The sequence below is a fragment of the Telmatherina bonti genome (assembly GCF_933228915.1).
Source record: "Telmatherina bonti genome assembly, chromosome: 15".
NCBI classification, from domain to species: domain Eukaryota; kingdom Metazoa; phylum Chordata; class Actinopteri; order Atheriniformes; family Telmatherinidae; genus Telmatherina; species Telmatherina bonti.
Window position 1 is genome coordinate 20,693,716 of NC_136613.1, and position 25,161 is coordinate 20,718,876.

Consider the following 25,161-nt stretch of genomic DNA (forward strand, 5'->3'; position numbering starts at 1 on the left):
CTCATAGGAAACCTTATTATATAATGTTTGACAGTTTTTATATTATTACATGATTTTCAGTTTAAAAATGGAATCAGCATAGAACGATCCTAAAAGCAGTGACAGGTCAATGATTACATCTCGATTATTTATTTACAATAATCTTTTTTTTTTTAAAGTTAAGAAAATAGTAACTGAACAAGTCAGTAAGTTTATTTGACATTTGCTATATGACATGACATGATATGATATATAATTAAAAATTTTAACACAAACGAAGAAGAGAGTAGTAGTTCGCACCATCAACCACGTGATGTCGCTGTGGACAAACAAAGCAGAAAGGAAGTACAAAATGTAAACACCGACGTGTTTTGACGATTTCCAACTTTTCTTAACACGACATACACGTATTTACTTGAGTCATCTTAAATAGCATAGCTGCACAGAGCTGTTACTTTACATGTTCTCCCCCAACTCGTAAACCTTTATCAGATCAAAGTTTTCACTGGAGCTCTGATGGCGAGAAGCTGAGAAACGCCCCATTTTACAGCTACGCGGTGCGATGTAGGCGATGATGTCCAAATGAAAAGTTGGCAGACTTGCGTTGGCTGCGGCGTTAGGAGGGAAATAATACACATCTGACCACAGCAAGTTCAAAGGAAGGACAAAAGAGGATGAAACACACTGGAATGGTCACTGGAAAAGGCGTAAAAATCACTCCAGAGTGACATTACTGGTACAAACAGAAGCCGTCTGTTGCTGTCTACACCTTCTTGAAGACTGATGGAAGTTGACAATTGCTTCGGAAATAAACTGAATTCATTGTAAGTACGATATAATATCATGCCAACAGGGCGTCTTCGTTGTCCAGAAGAAAGAAGCGGTTAAAAAAAAATGTAGAAACTGAAAACCTCACGTGGGATTCGCCCACATTTCGCTGTTTGCTCGTTTCTGTCACTGAAGTCAGAAGGTTTTTACCACATTACAGCTGTCACTGAAATGAATTGTTCTTTTTGTTTGTGTTGGACTGCTCCAAGGGATTTTGTTAAGCCGATGAGTTTGGTCATGGATGATCGTGGATCCCAGTCCCATCCGCTGAGCTCTGGTCAGAGGTATGTACAGCAGACTATTTAAAGGAAAAAACTGGAATAACTGTGATTGTACTTCTTAATGAGGGAAAAACATAACTTGGATCTTGAAGAACCATTTTGGTCCAAGCTGCATTAATAATCTGCTTTTAAACAGAGCTAAACTTTATTTTATGTGCATCCTTGCTTTGGAAGAAAATAGTTTTTTGTTTTGTTTTGTTTTTTTTTTCCCCCACACCATGCATACATTTGTCAGAAATCTCCACCTGGGAAATGTCTTATCTATAGGAACAACAAGCGACACCATGCATCCACCTGTTTCCTCGGCTGTGTAGACATGCCACCTTTTGTCACATAATACTGCTGCACAACTAACTTATTCAACTAACATTCTTTGCACTCAGTACGTCTCAGCAGAGTCACAGTTGTTGCAGACGTTTCAACCTCTGAACTTTCCTCATTTCCTGCTCTCAGAGTTTTTACTGAGAAATTGCTTCAACCATATGCAGAGGTCATGGGAACTATTTTGCAAGGAAAACATTCAGCCCCCTACTGTCCCTTCGATGGGGCTGATGAATCTTGTGGAAATCATGCATTTGCTGAACTTGAAACTGATATTTTGTTATTCACAATTTCAGTGAAGAAGTTTTGGGAGTGGATGTGACTTGATGGAATTTCCCATCACTTTTGGTCTGCAAAGTTGGAGATGATGTCAGCTGCTTGTATTCCAGTGGTTGGAATCATTAAAAAGGTTGAGTGAATTTCCAGGGCTTTTTTTTTTTTCTTTTCAACCAGCCGCTGCTCACTCTTTTGGCATTTTCAGGCAATCTGCCAAGATTTTGAGATTTAAATTTGAGGTACGATGGAGACTTTGAGCATACGATAGTTTCTAAGCCAGTGCTCCGTGATGACTGGAAAGTTTCCAGTCTTGCGCTGCAGTACTGCAATTTCCCATTTGTTAAACTACTATTTAGGCATATTATAAACAGATTTTTTTTTTTGGGTGACTTCTATTCACATTTCAAAAGAATTGTGTAACTCAAGAGCCCAGCCACGCTTCTTGGCAGTAGGGAGTAGCAGACTACCTAAATCACTGTGGTTTGAGTATTACTTGGAGAAGTACGCCACACTCTTCCATATGCTGCTGGGTGTGGGGGGCATACAAACACTCTCTGTCTTATTTCTGTCTTCATTTATTTGGGGTTAAGGAACCTGCTGCTTGTCTCTTTTTCAAATCCAGTCGCATGTAAAGATTTTATGCGAGCCTCAAAGCAATGCTTCATTTGCTATCCAAATACAGACCCTGCCAGAAACACTTGGCGGGCTGTCTTAAAGCAGGGATGTTGCTGGCACACAAGCAATTGCAGATATCATTTAACTCCAGGCTGTGTAAACTGCTTTGCAGAGTGGCGTTGCAATCAGTAAGAATTAGAAACATTATATTTAAGCTGCACTGCTGCAAGAAGCATCTTCATGCAGTCCTCTAACAGTGCACACAGCTCAAAGCTGGCCCTGCTAATTGGACACACCTTAAACCATGATCTCACATGGCTGGCTCTCCTCAGGGCAGAATGTGGAATTAGTTAAGGCATTGTGAATCCCCACAGCTGTTTCCAGGCGTTCAAGCGATCCAAGGGCACAGCTGTTCGCATGAGTGTACAGATGAATATTATGGCAAAACTGACAGACGAACTAAGATATTTAAAGAATTTGGGCATGTGAAGTTGAAGCACGTCGAGCAAAGTCAAGGTGCAGAAATCACAGGGCCTGGAGTAGAACAGAGCATATCAGTGTTTTCTCCTCGTACTTCTCTCCAGAGACAACAAGGCTGTCTTCATTTAGGATGATGTATTATTTAGTTGACAGCACACTGCCCTCAGAGAGCCCACTGAGATCTTACAGGCTCAACAGGCAAAATAAAGAGGATCATTCAACAACATCCTCCCACCAGATGGAATAAAGTAATTAGCATTACGGCGCACGCTACAGTGAGCAAAATGTCTATTTCAATTGTGAAAAGTTTTATTTCAGTGATGCTTTCTGCTTCACAAGGCTAAAGACATAATGGCCGACATCCAGGGAGGAGGGAATAATGGCTTGTCTCTGTGGTCATTGTGAAGCCAACGCATCGACCGTAAACACCAGCTCATACTTCTATGTGGACAGTGATGAATCTTATGAAGCACAGTTTGGCTATTGTACCTCAATTTTCTCTTTATGTTTTGCATAGATATTCTGCATATTCATTTAGATAACTTTGATGGTGTCTGATTAAAATTGTTGCACAGATCCTGATTGCATGCTGGCTAAATAGACTGGAAGACTTGGCCCCTCATTGTTTCTGTTGTTGCACTTTTCCAGGCCATAACAGTTGAATGCCTCCCACTCTTAGCCTGCGCAACATTCACAATGACATCCCTTGAATTAGTCCTTTGTGTGCTTTCAATAGGAAACTTTGCATATCTCCAATAACATTCAAACATATTATGCAACAAAAGAACAAATTGCCTCCATTTGCTTGACCTTCATTATCAGTGTTTGTCTTGTTGAGATGAGATATTTAGAACGAGAAGCCAGCCAGTCCTGACTGCCACTGCTGAGTTTTCAACTAATCTGACTCTGAGAAAAGTATTTCTAGCAATTATTCAACAAGTACCAAATCAAAATGCAAGTTACAGTCAGAAAAAAAGCTAAACTGCACACCATGGCATGATTCTCTAGATGGCACTGTCACTTTGCATGCACTTGGGATGTTTTCTCAAGCCTGTGCAGCAACACCCACGTATTTGGGTGTTGCTGCACCAGTTTCTGAGCTGAATTTTGCATGATATCAGATTGCTAAAGACCAGATATAGTGAAGCCTATCAATTGCTAACAAAGAGTGTAGCAGGCTAATGAACCAGAGCATGACACAAACAGGCAGCCGTAGCAGAGGACTCAGTGAGGACTTTGGCACTGACAGCAATCATTAGTAAGTAAGAAGCAGAGCTGTTTGTATTCAAGATCCACAGAAGTTGTCTGTCCAGCTGGGCTTCTTTACTCCTCTAAGGTGCTGCTTTCCGTTAAACAGCAGGATTGCTACTTCTAATTAACCTCATGAACGCGTCTCTATTTTCAAGGCAAGGTTTTGTGAAATTTCTCCTCAAACTGAGGAGAAAAACATTATAGGGTGGTTCTGTTGTGCTTGTTTTCAGTGTAAATGAGAAGTCACATTAATATTTTGGATTATTGCTCTCAAAGCCTGTGCAACATTGAATATTCTCTTTTACATAAGTAGTAATGAAATTAATGGGGCTGCTTTAGTGGAGGATCAGTGTGCATTTTTACTTTGGAAACCTCATTTCATGTGATCAGTAAAAGATGCACAGCATGCTATTGTGCCATTGAAAGATGCCCCGCTCCGGACAATGCTGCATTGTTTCACATGAAGGGACACAGTGTGATAGTGATAATTATGACTCCAGGGAAGCCTTTCTCTCACACAAAGTTATTTTATCTAAGTCTCTGTCTCTCTTTGAAAAGCACACATTTAGTCAAGTCACCAGAAACCAGAGTGAACAACCGGACCTTATCTGTGGAGCTCGAGCCGGACCCTGTGGAGTTATTATGCTTACCGTGACTGGAAAAGAATTCCTGAAGATCTAAACAACCTCTTTACATTCACTCTCTTGAGAACTGGATAAAAATATGTACAAACATACTAAAAACAAGCATTGTGTTCCCTGGTTTATGTTTGTGTATGTTTTTTCTCAGCACAGCCCTGGGTCTCCTATGGTGCAACGTTTAGAGGGGAAATATTTGAGCTGCACTGAGATAAGGTGAGGGGTAATGTACCATAACAGACCCTCAACTCAGCTACCAGAATGATGTCGAGAAATTGCATTGGATAATCTCAAATCTCTTTATCTGACTTGCTGACAGATATTCTTGGTGCTAGCTTCCTTTGCTGTACAGCAACACGTCCTACATCATATACTGCAGTGCAGGACAGCGCAGTGGTAAAACGAAATGGGACAGATTAGGATAAGTGGACATGATGCTGTGAAAGTTCAAGTTCAGTTCTTCGAATGTCCATCTGTTCTCTCTGGGATGATGTTTGGGACACCCTGTTACTATTAGAGTTTAACCAGGCTTGTGCTACAACTGCTGTGGGAAAAAAGTTTTTGTTTATCCCCCCCACTAATAAACGATACACATAGGAGGTGGGAAGTTCTCATGGGGTCCCTGTGCTCGTTCGCTTGCTAATCTTTCCGCCCCGCTCTGCTTGTAAAGTAATGGCCTTTCCAGACCCCCTTTAGAAAGCTTGTGTTTACTGTGAGTGACCTCTCAGCAGATTACCAGCTGTCCCTCCAGCCCTGTGTTTTGTCTTTCCCCAGGAACCCTCACTCCCCACCTCTTTGCCTTCTTTTTTTTGTTTTTGACACAAAACTTAACTGTAAGTGAAACATATGATTAAATGATTCGGAGGAGAGTGTGTTAGATTAGAGTCGGTGTGAGTGGGGGGGGGGTACTGGTGTAAGAGAGAAAGCACATAAGGATAAAAGTGTAAAGAGTTGAATCGTTTTAGGATTTAAGGAGGACTAAAAGGTGAAAGTGGGGTGGTTCAGGGGGTGGCTATCAAATTGCAATGGTCCATGAGTAGTGGGTAACAGATGGTGGTATACCAAGATAAATCCTCAGCTCCTTTATCAAATTGGCTGGAGGTTCAGTGTTGGTCAGGTCTCAGGGCTTAAGGGGGGTGTCTGCTCTCATCAGACCAGAAAGAAGACTGGTTTTGGCTAGTGATTAGCTGGGTGCTCATAGCCTAAGCATGTCTCAGTAGAGACTGTAGAGGCGACCCTCCCCTTTTCTTTATTAAATATGTTAATAACATCTAACTTCCAGCTGGATACTGGAACATATTTGTTGTAAACAGAAATTATGAGAGTAAGGGAATAAGAGTTACAGAGTGTTTTCAGAAAATGATAAATAAACAGTGATACCCAAAACAAGAGGACAGACTGCAGGTGCATAAGGAAATAAAAAAGATATTAGTTATGTTAATCAACAAATATTTGTAAGGAATAAATACATTTCTTCATTAAACTTTACCAGATGATTATTTACATCAAGAGCAGACGTTGCTGTAATAACCCTCAGAACAGAGCTAAAGGAGTAAATCAGTAAAGTTATGTGTAAATCTTGTCAAAGTGGAGATTTCTTCCAGAGATTTGTAAAAAAAAAAAACCAAAACTTCATTTTAAGAAAAAAGATTTCAAAATTATCGAGTAAAAAAGTCGATACAGTTATACAAAAAACTTTCTGTGTAAACGTAGAAATTACTAGAAACTTTTCTGCTGGAACCTTTTTTTCTTAAATTTTGCATTATAGTATTCTGATGATTGAAAATGGAAATGGAATATCTCCTTTGTATTCACATAAATAGAGCAACTGCTGTAGTAAATAAGCCTAATAGTGTATTTCGCACAGCTTTAATTCATCAGTGTGAAGGAAAAAGAAAAGAGAATGAAATTAATTTTAGTTCTGTCTGTAGTATTTTCTCTTAAACTAGAAAAGCACTCAGAGAATGCCGACCTCCCCCAAGTTGCTCATTTCAACTCCATGTAATAGTCCTACATTCATTTTATATGTATACACTATTAGATTTCTCAATTTATTAATAATAAATCTGTTTTTCTGAACAGTTTTTTGGCTATATTTTTATTCTTTGTTGTGTGTTTATATCTTAATTTGTTCTCTTGCAGTGATGGAAATTCTAAAGATCCCCTATTTGTACCTGTTTCTGATCAGAGTATCCACAATATTAAAACTCTGATATCTTGTAAAACCTGTTGGCAACTTCTCCTGCATTCTTTGCCAAGCCCCCTGACTGTTTATTGTGAAGTTATTTGTATATACAATAAAAATGGCCCAGTCTCGCAATGATAAAGAACTGTTAAAAAAAAAAAAAAAAAACAACTCCTGTATCCAGATTGTGATCCAGATCCCTCCCAAAATGTAGTGGAATCTAAGTTAGACCAACACACACTCTCTGAAAAAAAAAAAAAAATTAACATCCGTCCAGTAGTTCTGCATAGATAAACAGACAGATAAACTCCAGCAAAAACATAAAAAAAAAACTTTAGCAGTTTTTCAGCCTGGCTTTTATTTGCTTGTATGTGGGTGTCAAATATTTGTTGGGACAAAAAAGTCTTTGCAGTCGGAGCCGTAACTGAGCAGGAACGGCCGACCAGCAACTGCGAAACATCTACAATGTAATAAAGCAGGGCTGTTAAATGTGTAGGCATGCTTCTCTTTGCAACTAACAAGCTGAGATCATTGTCAGTGTTGGGCAGCCCGAAGGTAAGAACTTGTTAAAAACTAATTCTTTTTTTGTCTACGTGTTGCTCAGCTGTGTCTTTTCTTTCAGTCTCCATGTTGTTTTTGCAAAGAGATGTCACATTACAGAAGGAGTTCATTAGAAAAAGTGCTGCCATGCCTTCAACCACAGATGTAAGGGCCCGAGGGCTCGGCTGTCATGTGTTTCTGAATGTCGGGACAGAATATTCAGCCCGCTCGTCGCTGTTTGATTGGCACATTTAATCTTCAGTCTGTTCCACTTCTTGAGAGGTCATTTGAAAAGTTTGGCTTGACAGTTTATTTGCCACAAACACAAAACACTGACTACTTTAGAGAGTTCTCTCAGTCCATCCCTGTAATCTAACAAAATCCCTCCTGTTTGGCACCTGCTCCCTGCTCATACAGTAACTACTCACTTCCCACCTCATTTCAGGGTGTGAAATTTGGTGAGATCTTAGGTGAAATTCAGCTGAGATCTTTTCCATTATGCAGTCAGACAGGATGGTCGGAGGGGCTTGGTTTGATTGGGCAGGGAATCAGTGTTTTTGATCATATACTGGACTTTATACTTCACTCAGTGGTGACAACACTAACCCAACATCCATCCATCCATGATTAATCCGGCGTCCATTGCATGTGTTTTAATCTGGTCTTGCACCTCTGATTCAAATCGGTGAATTTCTCCATTCCTAATGTACACGACTATAAATTATGTGTTGCTACATTGTTTACTTGCAGTAAATGTGCTGCGCAAATGGGGAGGATTTCATTTTGATCCTGGCCATAGTTATGTGGGCAGTGCTGAGTTCAGAGTTTACTCTTACGTTCCGACACCAGTTGGTGTCTTACCTCCTTCTCGTCTGATGCTGTTTGCTGCGTGGGTTGCACATTCTTAAGTAAAAGTGTGGAGCGAGTGATGAAGAGCTGGCGATTTCACAATGGAAAGTCAGATTTATTGCTTCTGAGCCAGGCAGAGTATAGTTTCCTGAATGAGGGTGCGGCTTTAACATGTTGTGTGAAACTTTTGTTTCACTTGTTTCGCTTTAATAGAAGCAAAGCTCAAAATAAAATGTTTCCTTGAAGGCAAGGATTAAATTTCCTTCTTGTGGTTGCAAATCTTGTAGTCGATCCTGGTTTTGATGTTTTAAAGTTAAACTTTAAAGTTAAACTGTAATTATGTGTGACCATTGACTGATTTTTTTTTTTCCTCCAGTTTTTCCAACTTTCTTTAGGTGAAGTAAAATAACTTAATGATCCCCGGACATGTTGCCACAGATGTAGTAACCGCTCTTTGGAAATACTTGTTTCATTCCTTTGTTTCTACAATAATCACTATCATTATATTTTTTTCTTAACTGACAACTCATCTGAGGTGGTTTTGGAGTGAGCCAGTTCCACTCCAGCGAGGTGTGGTTTTGAATCGTTGGCAGTGTTTTTCTTTTTTCTTTCATTATGAAAAGCAAACACAAAAGTACCACCTGATTAAATTAGGGAGTGAAGAGGACTCCCAAGATGGCTTTAACCATGTAAGAAGACAACAACTGAGTCAGGACTCTTGACTTCCATTGTTTGTTTACCGTGTTAATTACATCATAGCCGCATGAGTAGCAGAACGCTCCAACATGATCATTGAGCAGATTAACTCCAGTCTTTGTCTCAGTGCTGTTAGCACACATGCTGCAGGGTATGTCAGTGAACATGCTGCTTTAACTGGCCCCACCCTCAGGTTCATGTCTGCAAAAGGGAGGCAAAGCAGCTTACCTTCTTGCCCATGACCAGGGGGGGCAGTGCTACCAATCCACCATGCTGGAGCTTTAAGGGAGACACAGCGGAGGGGCTGGCAGGATTTAGGTAGAGGAGACAGATTTCTGATGTCACAGCTTTGGGCGTGGCATTAAGGTGGGCATTTCAAAGCTATATTGTCAGAGTTTAGTCTGTCTGGCTACTCATGGGAGAATACAGAGGAATGCAGATGATGTGAGAAGCTGTGGGAACATCGTTGGGTTGAACGGTAAGAGCATGGACCGAAATGCTGGGAAAGTGAGAGGAGAACATATCTGTCACCTGCCTTCCTGTAGGCCACAGCACAGCTCTCTTTAAGTGTTAGAGGCTCTTCAAATGCTTTTGTGTACTTTTTTTTTTGCTCTCAGGCTACAAAGTGTCTGTGCGTTCAGACTTGAAGTGGAGGGTGTGCTGGACTTGCTGCAGAGTGGCGTGTTTAGGCCTGTATAGGTGACTGTAAAGCTGCTGAGTTCTTACTAGTGGAGTTTTGTGGTATTTTGGTCAGTGGAGCATTAATTTTTTTTTGGCTTTTGTTTCCTAAAATAATCAGGGTGTTGTCTGAAAGTGTGACTGAAGAAATTTTAGAAAATAGAAAGCAGGGGGGGTGACTTGTTTGTTTCTTTGTTCAAGAACCCACCATTCCCCAAGGGGCCATCCTGCTACCCAGCAGCTGCTAGCATACCAGAGAAGGCATTTTTGTTAATCCTTCATCTTCTCTCTCCCTCAGAGGAGCTAAACACTTCTGAATTTGTCTGGGTTTTTTCCCCCAGAGCTGTAGCTATTTCACTACTAGGATCCAGTTTAGCTTTTAATTCTGCATTTCTGAGGAAACATCCCAGAAATGCAGAGGTGTTTCTGATGAAAGGAATGCCACCTGCAAAGTGGAATGAAAGAATGACTTTTTTCCATCGTTTGTTCACTTGGCTGACTTCTGTTCATTTTTAGCTTTAGTCATTTTTTTAACTTCCTATAAAGCATACTTCCCACCCCCCCTCCACACACTCCTGATGTCTGTCATTCTGTCATTTTCACACCTAATCAATGAAGTATTTGAGGTATTTTTGCATGAGCAAAAACTATGCTTTCGCTTTCTTGGTTTTTGGAGGATTTCAGCAGCTATTTTAAACCTCATTAGGTAAATTCAGTGATTTGAATGTGTTATCTCCATAAGTATCAGACATGTCTTTTAGCAACTTATCATGTGTTTGGTAGAGAAGATTTTAAATATCTGCGTCACAGGTTACATCCATTCTTCATACATGTCTTAGCCTTGCTAATATTCCAATCGCAGACTGATGATTACAGTGAAACCAGGAAGATCAGATTAACAAAGGAGCTTAGCGTACACTGTTTATTTACCATGGCACATTTGTTTCTTCTAGTAAAGATCACAAGATCATCCTATGACAAAGTGTAAGAACTGACAACAGGCCTATTATTTCCTGGCAGTCTATGATCAAGCATGCTCTGCAGTATTGAATGGACTTGTTTGTGAGTGTCAGACCTCCCAGGGAAAGCTTGCGAATGAGGCAGCAGCACAGTCAAGCTGCAGCATGTCTCCCTCTCATTTAGCAACACAAACGCATGCCTGGGTGGAACCCTCTGTGTCTGTCAACTGCTCGATGAGTCTTGATTTAGGAAGTCTTCCGTGATGAAGCAGCTGTATAAACTGGGCCGACCCTGAACTTGACACATAGCCGCTGTTTATTTTTCCACACTAATTTATTAAATACCTTCTGTTTGGAGAATTCAAAGTTAAATATACAGAGGCGGTGAGGAGCAAGCACAAAAGCTAAAGCCGGCAATCTGGGAGTACAGGAGGAACACGACAAGCCCTGTTTTTAAAAAAAAAAAAAAAACAAAAAAAAAAAAAAAAAACTACAATGAAACGGAGAACGGAGAGCTAAAAAGAATTGCACCATTTTAGTTAATTACAACAAATTTCACAACAGAAAAAGATTTTTCATTCTGAAATGTTTTCAACGTTATGTCTTTCTTTTTGTCCTGACATGAGTTTCAGGTTTTGTTTTTGTCTCTAAAATGATGTTTTGGATCTAAAAACCACCTTAAACAATACAGAGCTACTTTTCAGAACAATGTGTGGGAAAATGGGAAGTTTAGATACTTAGAGAAGCTGATGTAATCAGGACTTTGCACCCACTGCAGGTCACAGTATGAAATTCTGCTCAACTTGTTTTTTCTGTTGTCATTTGCACATCGTTCAAAGTGAAACTGTTTGTGATGGTTTCACATAAACAGTTTGTTGTTTGGGAGAAGTTTTTCATCTGACGCTCCCTTCTGGATCCTGCAAAACCCAGCTCTGGGTTTTAGCACTGTCAGATAGAGGCAACACATAAACTGTATAAAAAGAGAAATCTATGTTTGCTTCAAGTGAAGCAGATTGGGTCAAAGTTTGTCTCAACTGTGAGACACACTCACACACACTGTGGAAACATGGAACGTGCTCAGCATTCATGTAGGACGGAATGGTAGAATGATACTTACTGTACTGAAGGATGTTTTCTTCATATTTTTTATTTTGTTTCTTTGAAAGAAAAAAAATCTGCTGCTGTTTTTTGTTTTTTAAAATCTACACACTGACATAGTCAGATTGAAGGCTTGAATTTTTAAATCAATCACTCTTGTAACAAGTTGACTTGCCTCACCAGTTCAGAATTACAAGAATTTATTTGGGTTAAAGGTTAAATGACTTAATTGATTAATCTCTTGGTTAAGCTTCATCAAACCTTGAAACTTTACATTTGAGTAGATCAGAGCTCAGTCAGGGGTAATTAGGGTGAGTCAGTTTCTTTCCCTCTTTGGAAATTTGACATTAGAACAGGTTAAACCAGATTCATTCAGTGGAAATTATGACAGATAAAAATGTTTACAGTAATCTGCAGCATTAAAGTGTTTATGAAACTGCATTTGAAAAGGATCCTCATTATGTGGTACGGATGACTTTAATGTGGCAAACTTCTAAAATGAATTTCTTGACACTGTTTTGACAATAAATCAAACAAATGTCTACCAGACTGAGCTAAGATAAGTGTGCATGTGCTTATTTAGTGAATAAACTGAAGGCTACAGTATCTAACCTGTCCTAAAAGTAATGTAGAAAAAAGATTGTCGGAATATTTTATTGTTTTTAAGCGCCATGTCTCTCATGGCGCGTTTGAATTACCAGATGACATCGGTCTGGTTTGCACTCTACTCTGCGTAGCATGTAAAAGTTTAGCAGCTTGTGCTGCAGCAGTGTGGAAGGACTTTGTACACAAACTGATTGTTTATGGATTTGGGGATAGTTGGTGTAATCCAAAGATTTAAGTGAGGTAAGCAAGCTTTTTGCTGGAATTATTATATAAGTACATCTCTAAAGTTTTTCTTTTTCTATTCAGGTTTTTTCTTTTTTTGGTAACTTGTACTGCATCAGAAGAGACAATGCAAAATCTTTGTGTTAGACAACTCCTGACCGTAGATGAAATGGACTTGCTGGATGATATTTCTGTGCTATCTCTTGCTGCTCTTGGCTCAAGCGTTCTCACTGCTTTCTGCTTATTTGCCTCAGCTTCTGCAGACGCCCTACCTGAAATACTTTGACTGTATGTAACTTCCTCTGCTACTGTTCCGCCTGTAGTCTGACTGACAAATGATCATATGCTGAGCTAAAGCAGTGCACATGGATTTTATAGACTGCTGCAGTTGCTATAGTAGAATATGACATTAATGTTTCATATTTACTAAAAGACATGTAAAATAAACAAACTCTATAAACAATGTAATCATCATAAAATCAGTTATTTATTTCTTTTATTGTTGTATTTTGCCTTAGAACACAAGTCCTAAAATACGGTAACAATACTGTTTATTGCAAACATTTTTCAGATCTGAGTGTGAGAGGACTTGGTGGTTGATACCGCAGTGGCATTATTAAACTATTTGCCCGTCTTAGCCTTAGCGTTATGGTCAACAGTGCTCCTGAATTAGTGGTTCATTTTAGTTTGCCATTATAGTCAGTCATTATTCTGTTGTTTGTTTAAATATATTCATAATCTCTGTTAGTTCATCAGGATTTTCCGTTTATATAATACATTGTTATATAATGAATATATTGACTGTCATAATTTGATTTAGATCAACTGTTTATCTTGCTGTGTTTGTATCTTTATTTATGTAATTTTCAAAGTGTTTAAGGGCATCCGCCCCATAGCGATACTAATAGTCCTTGGTGGATGTGCCTCAGTGGAGCCTGTGACCTTGCATTGCTTGGATTCCTCTGTGTGAAAAAGCAGTCCCCCCACGTGAGACTTTGCAGGCCGTAATTCAGAACACTGCCTCTGCAGAAACCTTTCGTGTGTGTGTGTGTGTGTGTGTGTGTGTGTGTGTGTGTGTGAGAGCACATTGACTGAATGAAATGACACATGAATGTTTCCAGTGTTTGTGGTCCCAGTGCTCACTGAAGATGGGATCTGTTATTTACACTGGTTTCTTGTCACAACATCTGCTGTTTTCCGTGTCAGACAAATGGTGATGCAAAACAAATACGTGTCTCAGTTAATCCGTACACCCTATAATGATGACCCTGCTCAAAGGAAAACATTTTCTTGTTAATAGTTCCAAGCACTGCATTTAGGACATGGTGTGGTTATCTCATATACTTGGTGTCACAGATTTCTCATGCATGTGTGCAACAGATGGCCAGCTTACAAACCAGTCTTAGAAAATGCCAGGATGTGACGTAGATGTATATTTTGTGTGTGTGTGTGTGTTTGCAGGAGTCCGTACAGTTTGATACCTGTTGCTGGTTTATCCCACACCTCCATTCCCAATAGTTTTCAGGAAAACAAATTACAAGTAACTCCTGCAAAACCAAACAAACCTAAAATGTTCTTGTCATGCTTTGAACTGATAAAGTCCAAGCTGTAACCAGAGATTTACACAAAGGCCTGTTTCAGGCGGACATGCCATGTAAAGACCCCACGTAAAGATTCAGCAGTGACTGAAATGAAGGACCAAACCTTGTGTTTTTACTGCCTCTTGCATGTTTGTCCATTCTCTGCCTTTTTTTTTTTTTTTCCCCTCAGGCTCACTGAGTAAATCTGTCCACTTGTTTGTCATGTGACTTGTGTGTAAAGTGGACTTGAACTCTCAAATTTTCTGCAGTATGTAAAGGAAACAACAAATTTCTGGCAGAATATTTGTCAGAGGTGGCACAAATCTTTTCACGTTGCATCTTTTTTTTTAATGCACGCCTATGCACAAGTAGGAAAAAAATACCTAAATCAAATAGCAAAGCAAATGTGAGAATGCTTGACACTTTTTTTTTTTTTTTTTTTGTTCAACTGCAGGGTGTCAACCAAAAGCAAAGCCCCATCCCCACCAGGACTGAAGAAGCAGGATTGTCCAGGTTTCTCCCAGTGGTACACTGGAAACCTTCATTTAAACATGGACCAGAAGGAGAACATGATTGATAAAGAGCTCTCACTGACCGTGGTTCTGCCTGACGGAGTGGAAAAGATGACTGTGGTTCATGGAAGGTACCAGTACGCCACTTTATCTGCATCACCATTTCAAAATCATGATGTATTTATGATCGCGCACATCTCCATATGTCTGCAGTTTCAGCAAATACACCACATTGCTTTTGTACATTTAAGCTCCACATCATGAGACTGATGACATATTAGGTCATCACATGACGTCTAGTTTTTTTTTGTTTTTTTTATCAGACTGAGTCAGATGGGTGGGGTGGCCCAATGTTGTGGTTTGAGTTAATATGTGTGCTTGAGCAACATTAATTGCATTTTTCTTCATTATTTTAGTCTTTGACCTGATGAAACATGTTTCTCAAACTCAGTGACTCATCTCATTTTTGCACGCCACATTGCTGTAATGACCCAGTTAAGTACTTAAACGTGGACTGTACCATCTAATCAGATCAGCATGTGTCAGCATGAAGTTACCTCCATGTCCAAGGTTTCCAGAGTAAAATTGACATTAAAGGACTTTGCTAAAGATATTGCTATCGCTCTGTCATACACACAGTATCACCTCTGACTGAGATTTGCCTGGTTTGAACAGATTAAATTTATCTTCTTTTCTTCCTTCTTAACCTGCTTAGATTGTGAAGTTTTCAACAACGAATCCCTCAGCTGCATGTGTCGGGAAATCCCGAGCAACAATTAACTGCTTTGTGTTGTTTGCACACCGTCTTGCAGACTTTATTTGAATGAATGTGCCAGAATTTTAAATACGTTTCTATTTTACAAAGTAGTTAAATCTACTCTGATTTACTAGTTCATCCTTAAAGAAAAAGCAATTAGACTTTTTTTTTTTTTTTACTCTTTAAGCTGTTTTACTCTACTTACTGTACGTTAGTCATCACTCAGACTTTATATGTGATGCATTTTTCATACAAATTTTGCATGCACATGCAAAAAAAAAAAAAAACCCAAAAAAACTAAACCAATTTCAAAACAATGTTCAGAGTAACACATCCCACCTTGTCCTACCCTGTTCCATCCCAGCTCAAATGCACGAGAAGTTTATACCTTGAACAAGCGGCAATACAAGAGCTGAGAAAGAACTGAGGAAATCTTTGTCTATTTGGAATAAAAATCTGATATTTGTGTGAGAAATTGTTAGAGGGAGATAAAGTATCTAAATTAATGGGTGATATAAATTTTTGTGCATAAAGGAGCACAATTAGAATATGAATGAAAATTAATAAATATCTTAATGGTGAAAGAAATGAATATTTATGAGCTACACTACGTATAACTCGGACCCTAAAAAGCAGTTAAAAAATCTGGATAAAAGTATGGTCAAATTAATTTTATCAACCATTATGTGAGTTATGCAATTAATTTTAACATTGTGGGCCATAGTTACAAAAGGATGCCACTCTGAAGGCTTTTATTGTTACTTAAGTAACAGTTGAAAGGTGTTTTTTAGAAGATTTGAGTTTTTAATCAAAATTTTAAAGGGTTTCACAATTAGATTTCTTTCATTTATTTTCTTATTCTAAACATTTCCCTTTTTTGTCCTGTGACCTTTTTGTAGCAAACCTGTAATGGATCTATTGGTGACCCTTTGTGCAAGGTATCACCTGAACCCGTCAAGCCACACCTTAGAGCTGGTCACTGCCAACAGGAACAACATCAAGCTCAAACCCAATGCTCTCATTGGAACCTTGGATGCAGAAAAGATCCTTCTGAAACCAAAAGGAGAAGATAAGAATAAGAAGACAGGCCCTCAGATGCCAGAAGTATGTTGTCAAGACTGATAAACACGACTCTTTTAATTACACAGAAAGACTTATAAAAGCTTTTCCTCATGTGTGTTCCAGGCAACTGTTCGCATGGTGATCAACTACAAAAAAACCCAGAAAACAATATTACGAGTAAATCCCCGAGTCCCACTCGCTGAACTCTTACCAGCAATCTGTGAGAAATGTGAATTTAACACAGAGACTACCGTTCTGCTGAAAGATGTCCAGTCACTGGTCCCTCTCGACCTGTCCAGTTCACTTAATGACAATGCAATACGGGAGGTTTATGCAAGGGACACAAAAGGTAAGTTACAATATGATCATACCCTGTTACCTTACGATTTAACGTTTTAATGTCTGTTTGTTTACAACTCTAAGTCTGAACCTCTTCAACTTTCAGTTCATGTGTGTGTGTGTGTATGCCACTTTTTTTTTCATTTATATTGCTTTTAATCATTTATATTTATGATTTTGATTGTGATTTTTGCTATTTGTTGCTGAATACCTTCTTTGCACCACCTGTAATGCTTTTAATGTTCTATGTAAAGCACTTTGTACAAATAAACTTGCTTTGCCTTGCATTGTGCACTAAATCTCAAGCTTATTGTCTTTTAGGACAATGTGCTTCTCCAGCGTGCCCCAGCTCACCAGCATCTGCAGGTATTTCGCTGGTGCATGCTATGACTGTGTTCAGCAGAGCTGCCATATTTCTTATTTTCAGTAATTACAGTAATTTTCTTTTTTCCAGGAGCAGTCACACCAGGCAAAGATAAAAACCAGAAAGAAAATGAGGATAAAGGCCTTTTCAGCATGTTTCGAAAAAGCAAGAAAAAGTCAGAGCAGGTAAATGTTCTCCAGTCACTGTCGATTACATTCGCTCATATTGCAAAGTTGTTGTTCGGTCACAAAGTAAATGTTCGCTTGAAGTTTGCTTTGCTTTTGTTTGCCATTAGTTAATGTTCACTGTGCTATTTGGAAACTGGCTCTTTATCACCATCTCATTGGATGTTTGTTCTTTTAAAGCCAACGACAGCCAGTGCCCCAGCTTCTCCCGTACTCGTGAGCAAGCCTCGACCCCTCAGTATGGCACTGCCTTGCTCAAACTCGCCTCCACTTGGTTCTCCCACTATCTCTGCTGATGTGCCGAAGAAGAGGCGTGCACCCCAACCCCCAATCGTTGTGTCTCAGAGCTGCCACACGGACCTCAGCACCCGTCGGAGAATCAATTCTGAACCTAATCCCCAACTGGATGATCAGGTGAGTGGAGTGGTGAGATAAGAGTCAGGCTGGGATGTCTCACCTTGGGTTTAAACTGTTGGTTGAAACGATAGAAAGACAATTCACATGATTTCTTTGTTGTTATGCATTGATTATGTGTTAAACTTGTCATATAGATCATTGGTGTTAGTCGAGGATCCTCAGCAGAATCCTCGCTAAAGAGAATCAAACGCAAGGCTCCTCCACCCCCAACATCTCCAAGTGCTGTTGTCCAAGAACCAGTTTGTCCAGATGAGAATTTGCAAGGTGTGCTTTTTTAATTATGTTTATCACAAGTTCCTATCCATTTTCCAGACCAATCACAAAGTTTAATTGGTTGTCAGATTTATATATTTAGCACTCAATATGTAAAGTAAAATTTGATCCAAAATGTACTTTGACCTGTGAAGGTTTAACAGCTTGTCTGTAGTTATTTTCTTTGAGTCTTGCACCTCCTAGTGGTGGTTCTTGGGAAATGCTTTACTTCAAACCTTTTTATCACTGTTGGAAGACACCAATATTGGGACGTATGGGTCTTTTTTAAATATTGCCATTATTGATCTAAGTAATTTATTTTTTATTTTGCAAATAAGAAAAAGGCAGTGCGTTGGTTGTGTGTGGAAGTTATTAATACTGCTCCTTAATACATTCAGCTTTGAAGCTTGTTGTCCTGCCTGCTTTAACTTTTTCAACTGCCTTTAGTTTTCCTGCTCGTTTCCTTACAGCAATAAGATGTTTAGAACAATTTTTTTTTAAAAACTTATTTTTGTTTTATTTTAAATTTGCATTGGTTAGAAAGTCCTTGGTTTTTTTCTCCCCCCCAATTGAATCACCTTGTTTTCACATTCTTTCCTGTGATTGTGTACACACATTGGACCCTTTTGTCCTGTTAGGGGAAACTCCACCAATCCTGTATACACAATAATTAAAAGATAAAACCTAAAATATGTCAAAATATTTTAACTGAGTTTTGGTTAAACACTTGGTTTATGCTGCCTTATTCACTAGAGCTCTGAAGATAAGAAGAAGGTTGGAGAACATTGTCCAGTTCACATCTATTAATGGTATTCAGTCATGTACTGTTGTATATTGACAAATTAGTTATTATATCTACAGTGACGTTTAGTTTTCATTGCTCGGTGCTGAAAGTTAAATCCAGATACTACGGCTACCTTTGTGCAATGAATCCAGAGACCCTGCTTATTTTAATTTATTCAACTTTTTCTATCAGGAAATTCTTCAATCTTTCTACAGGTTGAGATTAGAATAGTACCTCTGCATGTATTCAGTCAATATCATGTCAAATATTTTTTATTTTTATGTTTTAAATTCTTTCCTGCTGAAAATGTACACTTCAATAATAATGGATTTAATCTAAAATATCCAATATTTTCATACAATGCACTCTTTTTTTTTTTTCTTTTTTCTTGCTGACTCTGTTTAATTGCTTTTTCCTAACTTGTGTCATTCTTGTTTCTTATTTTGCTGTTATGTAATGTCACGGCTCTTCTCCGACCTATGTCTCTGACCCATCATCTTTTCACTGCCAACATATCTCTCTGATGGAATCCCACAGTTTTACAACAGTCTGTATGTATTTAACATCCTGTTATGCATTTCTAACCATTTTCACAAAGCTGACTCACCTCCACTGCTTTTTCCTTGACTACCCCTTCTGACTCCGTATGTATCAAGATCAGAAGCCGGAAACAGCCAGTTTTGTTTAAGTAGCCTTGAAATGCCTCTTGCCTTCTGCTTCTTTGTGATGTTCTTCCTTTAGCTGCTAGTCATTGGAATGTAGTCATGAAAGAATTACTGGTATGACACAACCTTTACATAACGTGCAAACATTATACATCAAACTCTTCAGCTTCATCTCCTCTCACGCAAAATGTCAAAATATGAGAGATGTCAGGTATAGTTTTCAGGATATTTTTATTTGTTTGGCACCACTCGCAGCGTTGCTCTCACATTTCTGAGCCAACCTTAAATGCTGAGTTTGACGTCTATCGCCGCACACATGATCATCATTAAGCTGTGTCATCACTTGCAGCACAACAAGCTCATATGTGAACTTATCCACACGTCTTAGATTTGAAATTATTTTCAAGTTTCTTCTGACATTAAATTTTCCATTTGCAATGACTGTAAAGCTGAGATTATGTGAGCAAGAACCAAGATGCCCAACCACTGACGTCTGAGATACCTGAAATGTTTTTGGTTTCTTTCGTTTTTTTTTTTCCCGGTTTTTTTTTCATGGGTGGAGGAGGGGGGGGAGGAAAGAAACCAAAATTATTTCAGGTATTGGAAATTAACAGTTGGACAAAATTGTTACTCGTAAAAGTCAATTGAACATCTGAGGCCCTGAACATCCCGTGTGTGTGTGTGCGTGTGTGTGTGTGTGTGTGTGTGTGTGTGTGTGTGTGTGTGTGTGTGTGTGTGTGTGTAATATGACATACTGCCAACACTTTTCCTTGGTTATATAAAGCACAATGGCACATTTAACCCTTCTGATTCCATCATCTGTGATGTTTTATAGCAACTGCAGCTGCCAGCACACTAGAGGAGATAATGGAGCAGGAGGAGACAACAACCGTGTCTGTAAGGTCTGCAGCAGCTAGTAGCACCCAGGGAGAGGACAACAGCCTCAACCTGTCGCTTGAAGCCTCATTACATTCCACTTCCCCAGATATCGAGACAGAGAGCACAATGTCAGTGGATGGCAGTGGGGAAGATCAGTCAGTTGATCTGTCCTCAGATGGCAAGTACGAACTTAAGTAATGCCGCTGAGGAAGGAGCTTTGTCTCTTTTTTTTTTTAATTTTCCTTTTATCAGTAAGAGTAGTTCTGTTAAGTCTTCACTTGTTTTCTTTATTCTGCAGTAAGCTACAGAGCACACTGAATGATTCTGCACCTGTGGTTGTGGGAGAAACTGATGGCACAGACCCTTCAGAACAAAGAGTTACTGGTGAGTTTTTCCCTTAAATTAAAGGAAGATTCTTCATACTGGTTTTAAAATATTCTGCAACAATAATACATATCTTGTTCTTAAAGACATCATCTGTCTCCCATTAAAAATTAATTTTGTCTACAGAAAATGGTCAAATTCCATTTGAAGATGTCATACCGCATCCTGTTTATGAAGAGTCTATCGCTGACAACGCTGAAGGTGACCGCTGTGGCAGCGGTCCCGATCGGCCTGTAACAGAGGTGCGGGCCTCTGTTCAAGCAAACACTGAAACCCTGCGGGAGCTGACAGGCGGGTTGGAGAGTTCTGTGACCACCAGCACGTCATGTCCCCCTGGAGAGGACGCTCAAGTCCAAACGGATTTCCCCCGGTTCCCTTCGCCGCCACCAGAATTTATGGACCAAATTCTTTCATCTGCAGATTCGCCTCTCTGTGAAGCAGTGGAGAAAAAAGATATGGCCACTTTGACAGAGGAGCTGGAACCCCCTGACCTCAGACATGCCTCATCCCCCACCTCAGAGACCTCATCATGCCAAGACTCAGCACCAAGTGCCCCTGTCGTAACAAAAGTGCCATCGATGTTTGCTACAGACTCTGAGCCAAAACCCAAGCCTTCCAACGAGCTCACGCGGGACTACATCCCCAAAGTGGGGATGACAACATACACTGTTGTGCCACAGAGATCTCTTGAGAAACTAAGATATTTTGAAGTTGCACTGACACTGGAAACACCTCCTGAAGCTTCAGCAGAGGGACTGAATATTTGTTCTCTTGATTTAGATGAGAAAGTGGGACAAAGGGTACAGGCAGAAGTCTCCGAAGAGAAAAGTGAGCTGAATTGTGATTCACCCAGGGAAGATTTATTGACTAGCACTACTACTACTTCTTCTTCTTCTACTATGTCTATGAAACACACTGTAAATGGAAGTACACCCAAACCTACTCATTCCTCATTACCAGCAAGTTTACATGGCACAGAAAAGCTCCCCTCCTCGGTTAATGGGGCGTCTCAAGCGGGCTCACCAGCAGAGATCAAGGAGATGAAAATTCCACCTGCAACAAAACCTAAGCCTGCTCCCTTCTGCTTGGCACAGCACAAAAAAACACCTGGGTATTATGTGACTTCAGCAGCAGAGAAAAGTCTTAATTCCACTCCTGGCTCTCCTCTGAGGGAGACTGAAGCGAATGTAGAAAGAGCAGCGTTGCCACCCCCTCCTCCACCACCTCCCCTGCAGTGTCAAGAGGAGACAGCAGGGGCCACTAAAGTCCAGCTGAGCACCAAACAGAATGACAAGAATGTAACCTTCAAGCAAATGACAAGGCAAAGCAGTCTGCCAGCAAGGGAGCCAAACGTAGGGTTAAGCTTGGTGAAATTAAGGAGCTTTGCAGCTCCCAGACCTTATTCTCCTACAACTCCATCCCGCTTTGCACAGGCGGTGTCCTCTGCTGTGAAACAGAGCCAGTCGCTCTCCCATGGCCCAAAGTCACCTCCGTTCACTGTGCCATCACCTGTCTCTCCAATTACAAGTCACTCATCAGTCATAGAGTCGAAAGAATTATCTAAACTCAAGGTTAGTTCTGATACAGTGTCACATACTGACATTAACATATGACATTAACTACAGTAAAACCACAGATGGCAGTTTATCATATTTCAGCTGACAGACACAATGCTTAAATAGAAAAGCAATCTGTTTTTGTCTTCTATTTTGTATGTGCTGTGATGTTTTAGGTTTTTTTTTTTGGTTTTTTTTTTAGTAGGCACACTGAACGGTGGAGATTTCTATGAACATTATGCACTTCATAGAAGTAGATTAATATTTTGTATTCTGCATAGAAGAATGGCAACTGCTTGCAACGTCAACGTTTTAGGATTTTACGCTGATTCAACTCTCAAGCCTTTCCCAGGGCTTTCTGTCAGCTTCACAAATGACAGTTTTAGCCATAGACCAAAGCAGAACGCATTTTTTATGCAGTTATGAAGACTATTCTTCATAATTGCTGAAAATGTCTTTTCATACACTTTTCAAATCAGCAGGATAAGCAGAAGCTGTTTTTAGTGTAAATATAAACAGTGTAATACAATACACGTCCTTAAATGAAAATGCTTGTTTCACATGAATGCGGATGTAGATTATCTACAATACATGCAGAAGGAAGATTATGTCAATGTCTTACTGTTTGTTTATGAGGACATGAGCATTACTTTTTCTTTTGGGGTTTTAGATTTTTTTTTTTTTTTTTTTTTTTTTTTAGATTTTTTTTGGTTTTATTTACACATATAAGAAAGTAGCTGAAATAAATACTGGGAACTGTCCAGCATTGTGTTTCTCTTAGTGTGTGACATAGTGAGAGATCCAGTGATTTTATACTTTCGTTCTTTTTCTTTCTCGTTTGTTTTTGTTTAACATTACAGGACTGTGACAGTAGAGAGGTGGAGAGTGATGCTTCCACAGTCCACAGCGAGGAGGTTGTTCAGAAGATCGGAGATGGCAGCCCGTAGTGTCGCCTCAATCCTTTGGTGGTAAATCACCCACAGTCAAGCAAAATGCAACAACTTGTGATACTGTATCTAAATTTTTAATCTTTTCTTTTTGACTTGCAGAAGGTGCTCACCCTGTCCACTTGGACCTCTCCAGAACCTTTTTCTATTTCATCGCACAGAAGAAGAAACTCTTTTGTGGTCCCTCCTTTTAGTGGTCTTCACCAGCGAACATATTTTCTTTCTGCCTTTCTTTTTTTATACTTTCTCTTTTGGATCATTATTCTTATGTATTTTATTGCCTCTCTTTTATTTGATACAGTGTTGTGCATTTAATGCAAGGTTTTGTGAGCAATCTACAATGAGAACAGTTCTATAAATTATTTGAATCTTTCCCAGAGCTGTAATATTATTGGGTTTATTAAAAAGTGTGATATCTGAATTATACTGGAGGTTTATGAGAAGGCAGGTCTGAAATATGATAAATATTAGATTATATTTCAGATCTATATTTAAGTATCACAAAGTTCTGATTAAAGGTATGCAGGAATAAACTGATGTGTACAGAACACTGGTTCTCATCAGTGAGTAATGTTATGAATAAAGCTTTTATGCTGTCAAATTTGGTGTCTTTATTGCTTTCATATATGCATTAGGAATTATTCCCTGGTTTTATTTTTTTTTTGCCCTTATATCCTGCAGACAACAGGCTGTCATTCCCATTGGCACTCTGATTTGTAACTCAAGAACATTTAAGATTACAGTAAACCCAGAGTCCTGCTCCTGAACCCAGAATGTTGGTCTTGAGGTCCACTTCAAGAGGAACATGGGAAACTTTTTTTTTTTCTTTTGCATCTTGACATGGACAACAGACTCACTTCGCATCATGCCTAATATGCACCAAACCTGGAAAAATTACATTGCTGTTATAAAGCAGCTAGTTGTTAAATACTAAACACCACTACTCAAAAGTTTGGGATCTAATGTGGAACTGCTCCTGAACTTTTAAATGGAGAAAAAAAAAGTGTATATGTGTGTGTGTGTGTGTGTATGTATATATATATATATATATATATATATATATATATATATATAATGTATATATAATATTGTGTGTGTAAAATTAAAAAAAAATGCAACAAGCCATTTTGATGAAACTTATATTCTTAGTGAAACAGGTTTAGCATCATTACTTGTACTGATATGATGCTAAGTAACCGCTTTGACAGTATTTTATTTTGTGGATTTTACTTTGATTTGCTTTTAACCACAAGGACTCTTACTGTATTTCTTTTTTTTTTTTTATAGTGGCCAATGGGTTTTCCTACAGTAGCTGAAATTGTATATTGATATATTCAGGGACTCTGGAGTGTACTCAGGAACTGTAGACACAACCTCAAAACGACTTAGAAAAATAAATACATTTATACAGCAGAGGTAACCCAAGGCTAGAAAGTGATCAAAGCACAGCAGATATGTTAACAAAATATTTTACCCAAGAGAAAAGTCTCAGTGGTCTCATAGTGGTCCTTTTGTCAGGCTGTGGGATCTGGTGATTGAGGTCATTAATAGTTTAAAAAAAAAAACTTGACTGTACCAAAGAGAGAATTCAGATTTCCATTTATAAACAAGTGTTTTCTTTAGCTGTTGAGGCTGTTTAGCCATTGCTGCAGCTTATCGCATTTACTGGCATACCATAATGAAATAACCTTCACCTTGTCAGCCATTCATTTAATTTTTTTCTTTAACTCTTAAGAGTCCATTGCTTTCTGTCTTCCCTGTTTCTGGTCTGTTACATATTACCTTTCAGAACGATGTTATCTTCCTCACCATCCCCCACATGGAGCCTGTCACTGAATGACACAGCCAGCAACACTACTGAGCTGGCTATTCTTTACAACCACAGGGCTTGTACAGCCTACTAAGTTTAAAGTGCAATCCCGGTGTGAAGTCCACGAGAAAAGAACAATTGAAATCATTGTACTTTAAGAGTCATT

The 25,161-nt window shown here is 39.1% G+C and overlaps 1 protein-coding gene across 1 annotated transcript; it reads left to right on the forward strand.

Moving 5' to 3' along the window:
- The first annotated feature begins 621 nt into the window (after positions 1-621).
- On the forward strand, positions 622-23,659 carry cobll1b (cordon-bleu WH2 repeat protein-like 1b). The gene is made up of 14 exons (XM_079254631.1): positions 622-803; positions 1,017-1,091; positions 14,537-14,725; positions 16,251-16,455; positions 16,537-16,762; positions 17,074-17,118; positions 17,207-17,301; positions 17,482-17,715; positions 17,853-17,982; positions 20,255-20,480; positions 20,597-20,682; positions 20,809-22,253; positions 23,099-23,206; positions 23,288-23,659. Exons 1-13 carry the CDS (start codon positions 763-765, stop codon positions 23,183-23,185), a joined length of 3,084 nt encoding a protein of 1,027 aa, XP_079110757.1. The 5' UTR covers positions 622-762; the 3' UTR covers positions 23,186-23,206; positions 23,288-23,659.
- The last annotated feature ends 1,502 nt before the right edge of the window (positions 23,660-25,161 follow it).

Coding starts and splice junctions, on each gene's coding strand:
- cobll1b (XM_079254631.1), top strand. CDS start 763: ATGGAAGTTGACAATTGCTTCGGAAATAAACTGAATTCATT. Junction 1,092..14,536: donor CCGCTGAGCTCTGGTCAGAG/GTATGTACAGCA, acceptor GTTCAACTGCAG/GGTGTCAACCAAAAGCAAAG. Junction 17,302..17,481: donor GCAAGAAAAAGTCAGAGCAG/GTAAATGTTCTC, acceptor GTTCTTTTAAAG/CCAACGACAGCCAGTGCCCC.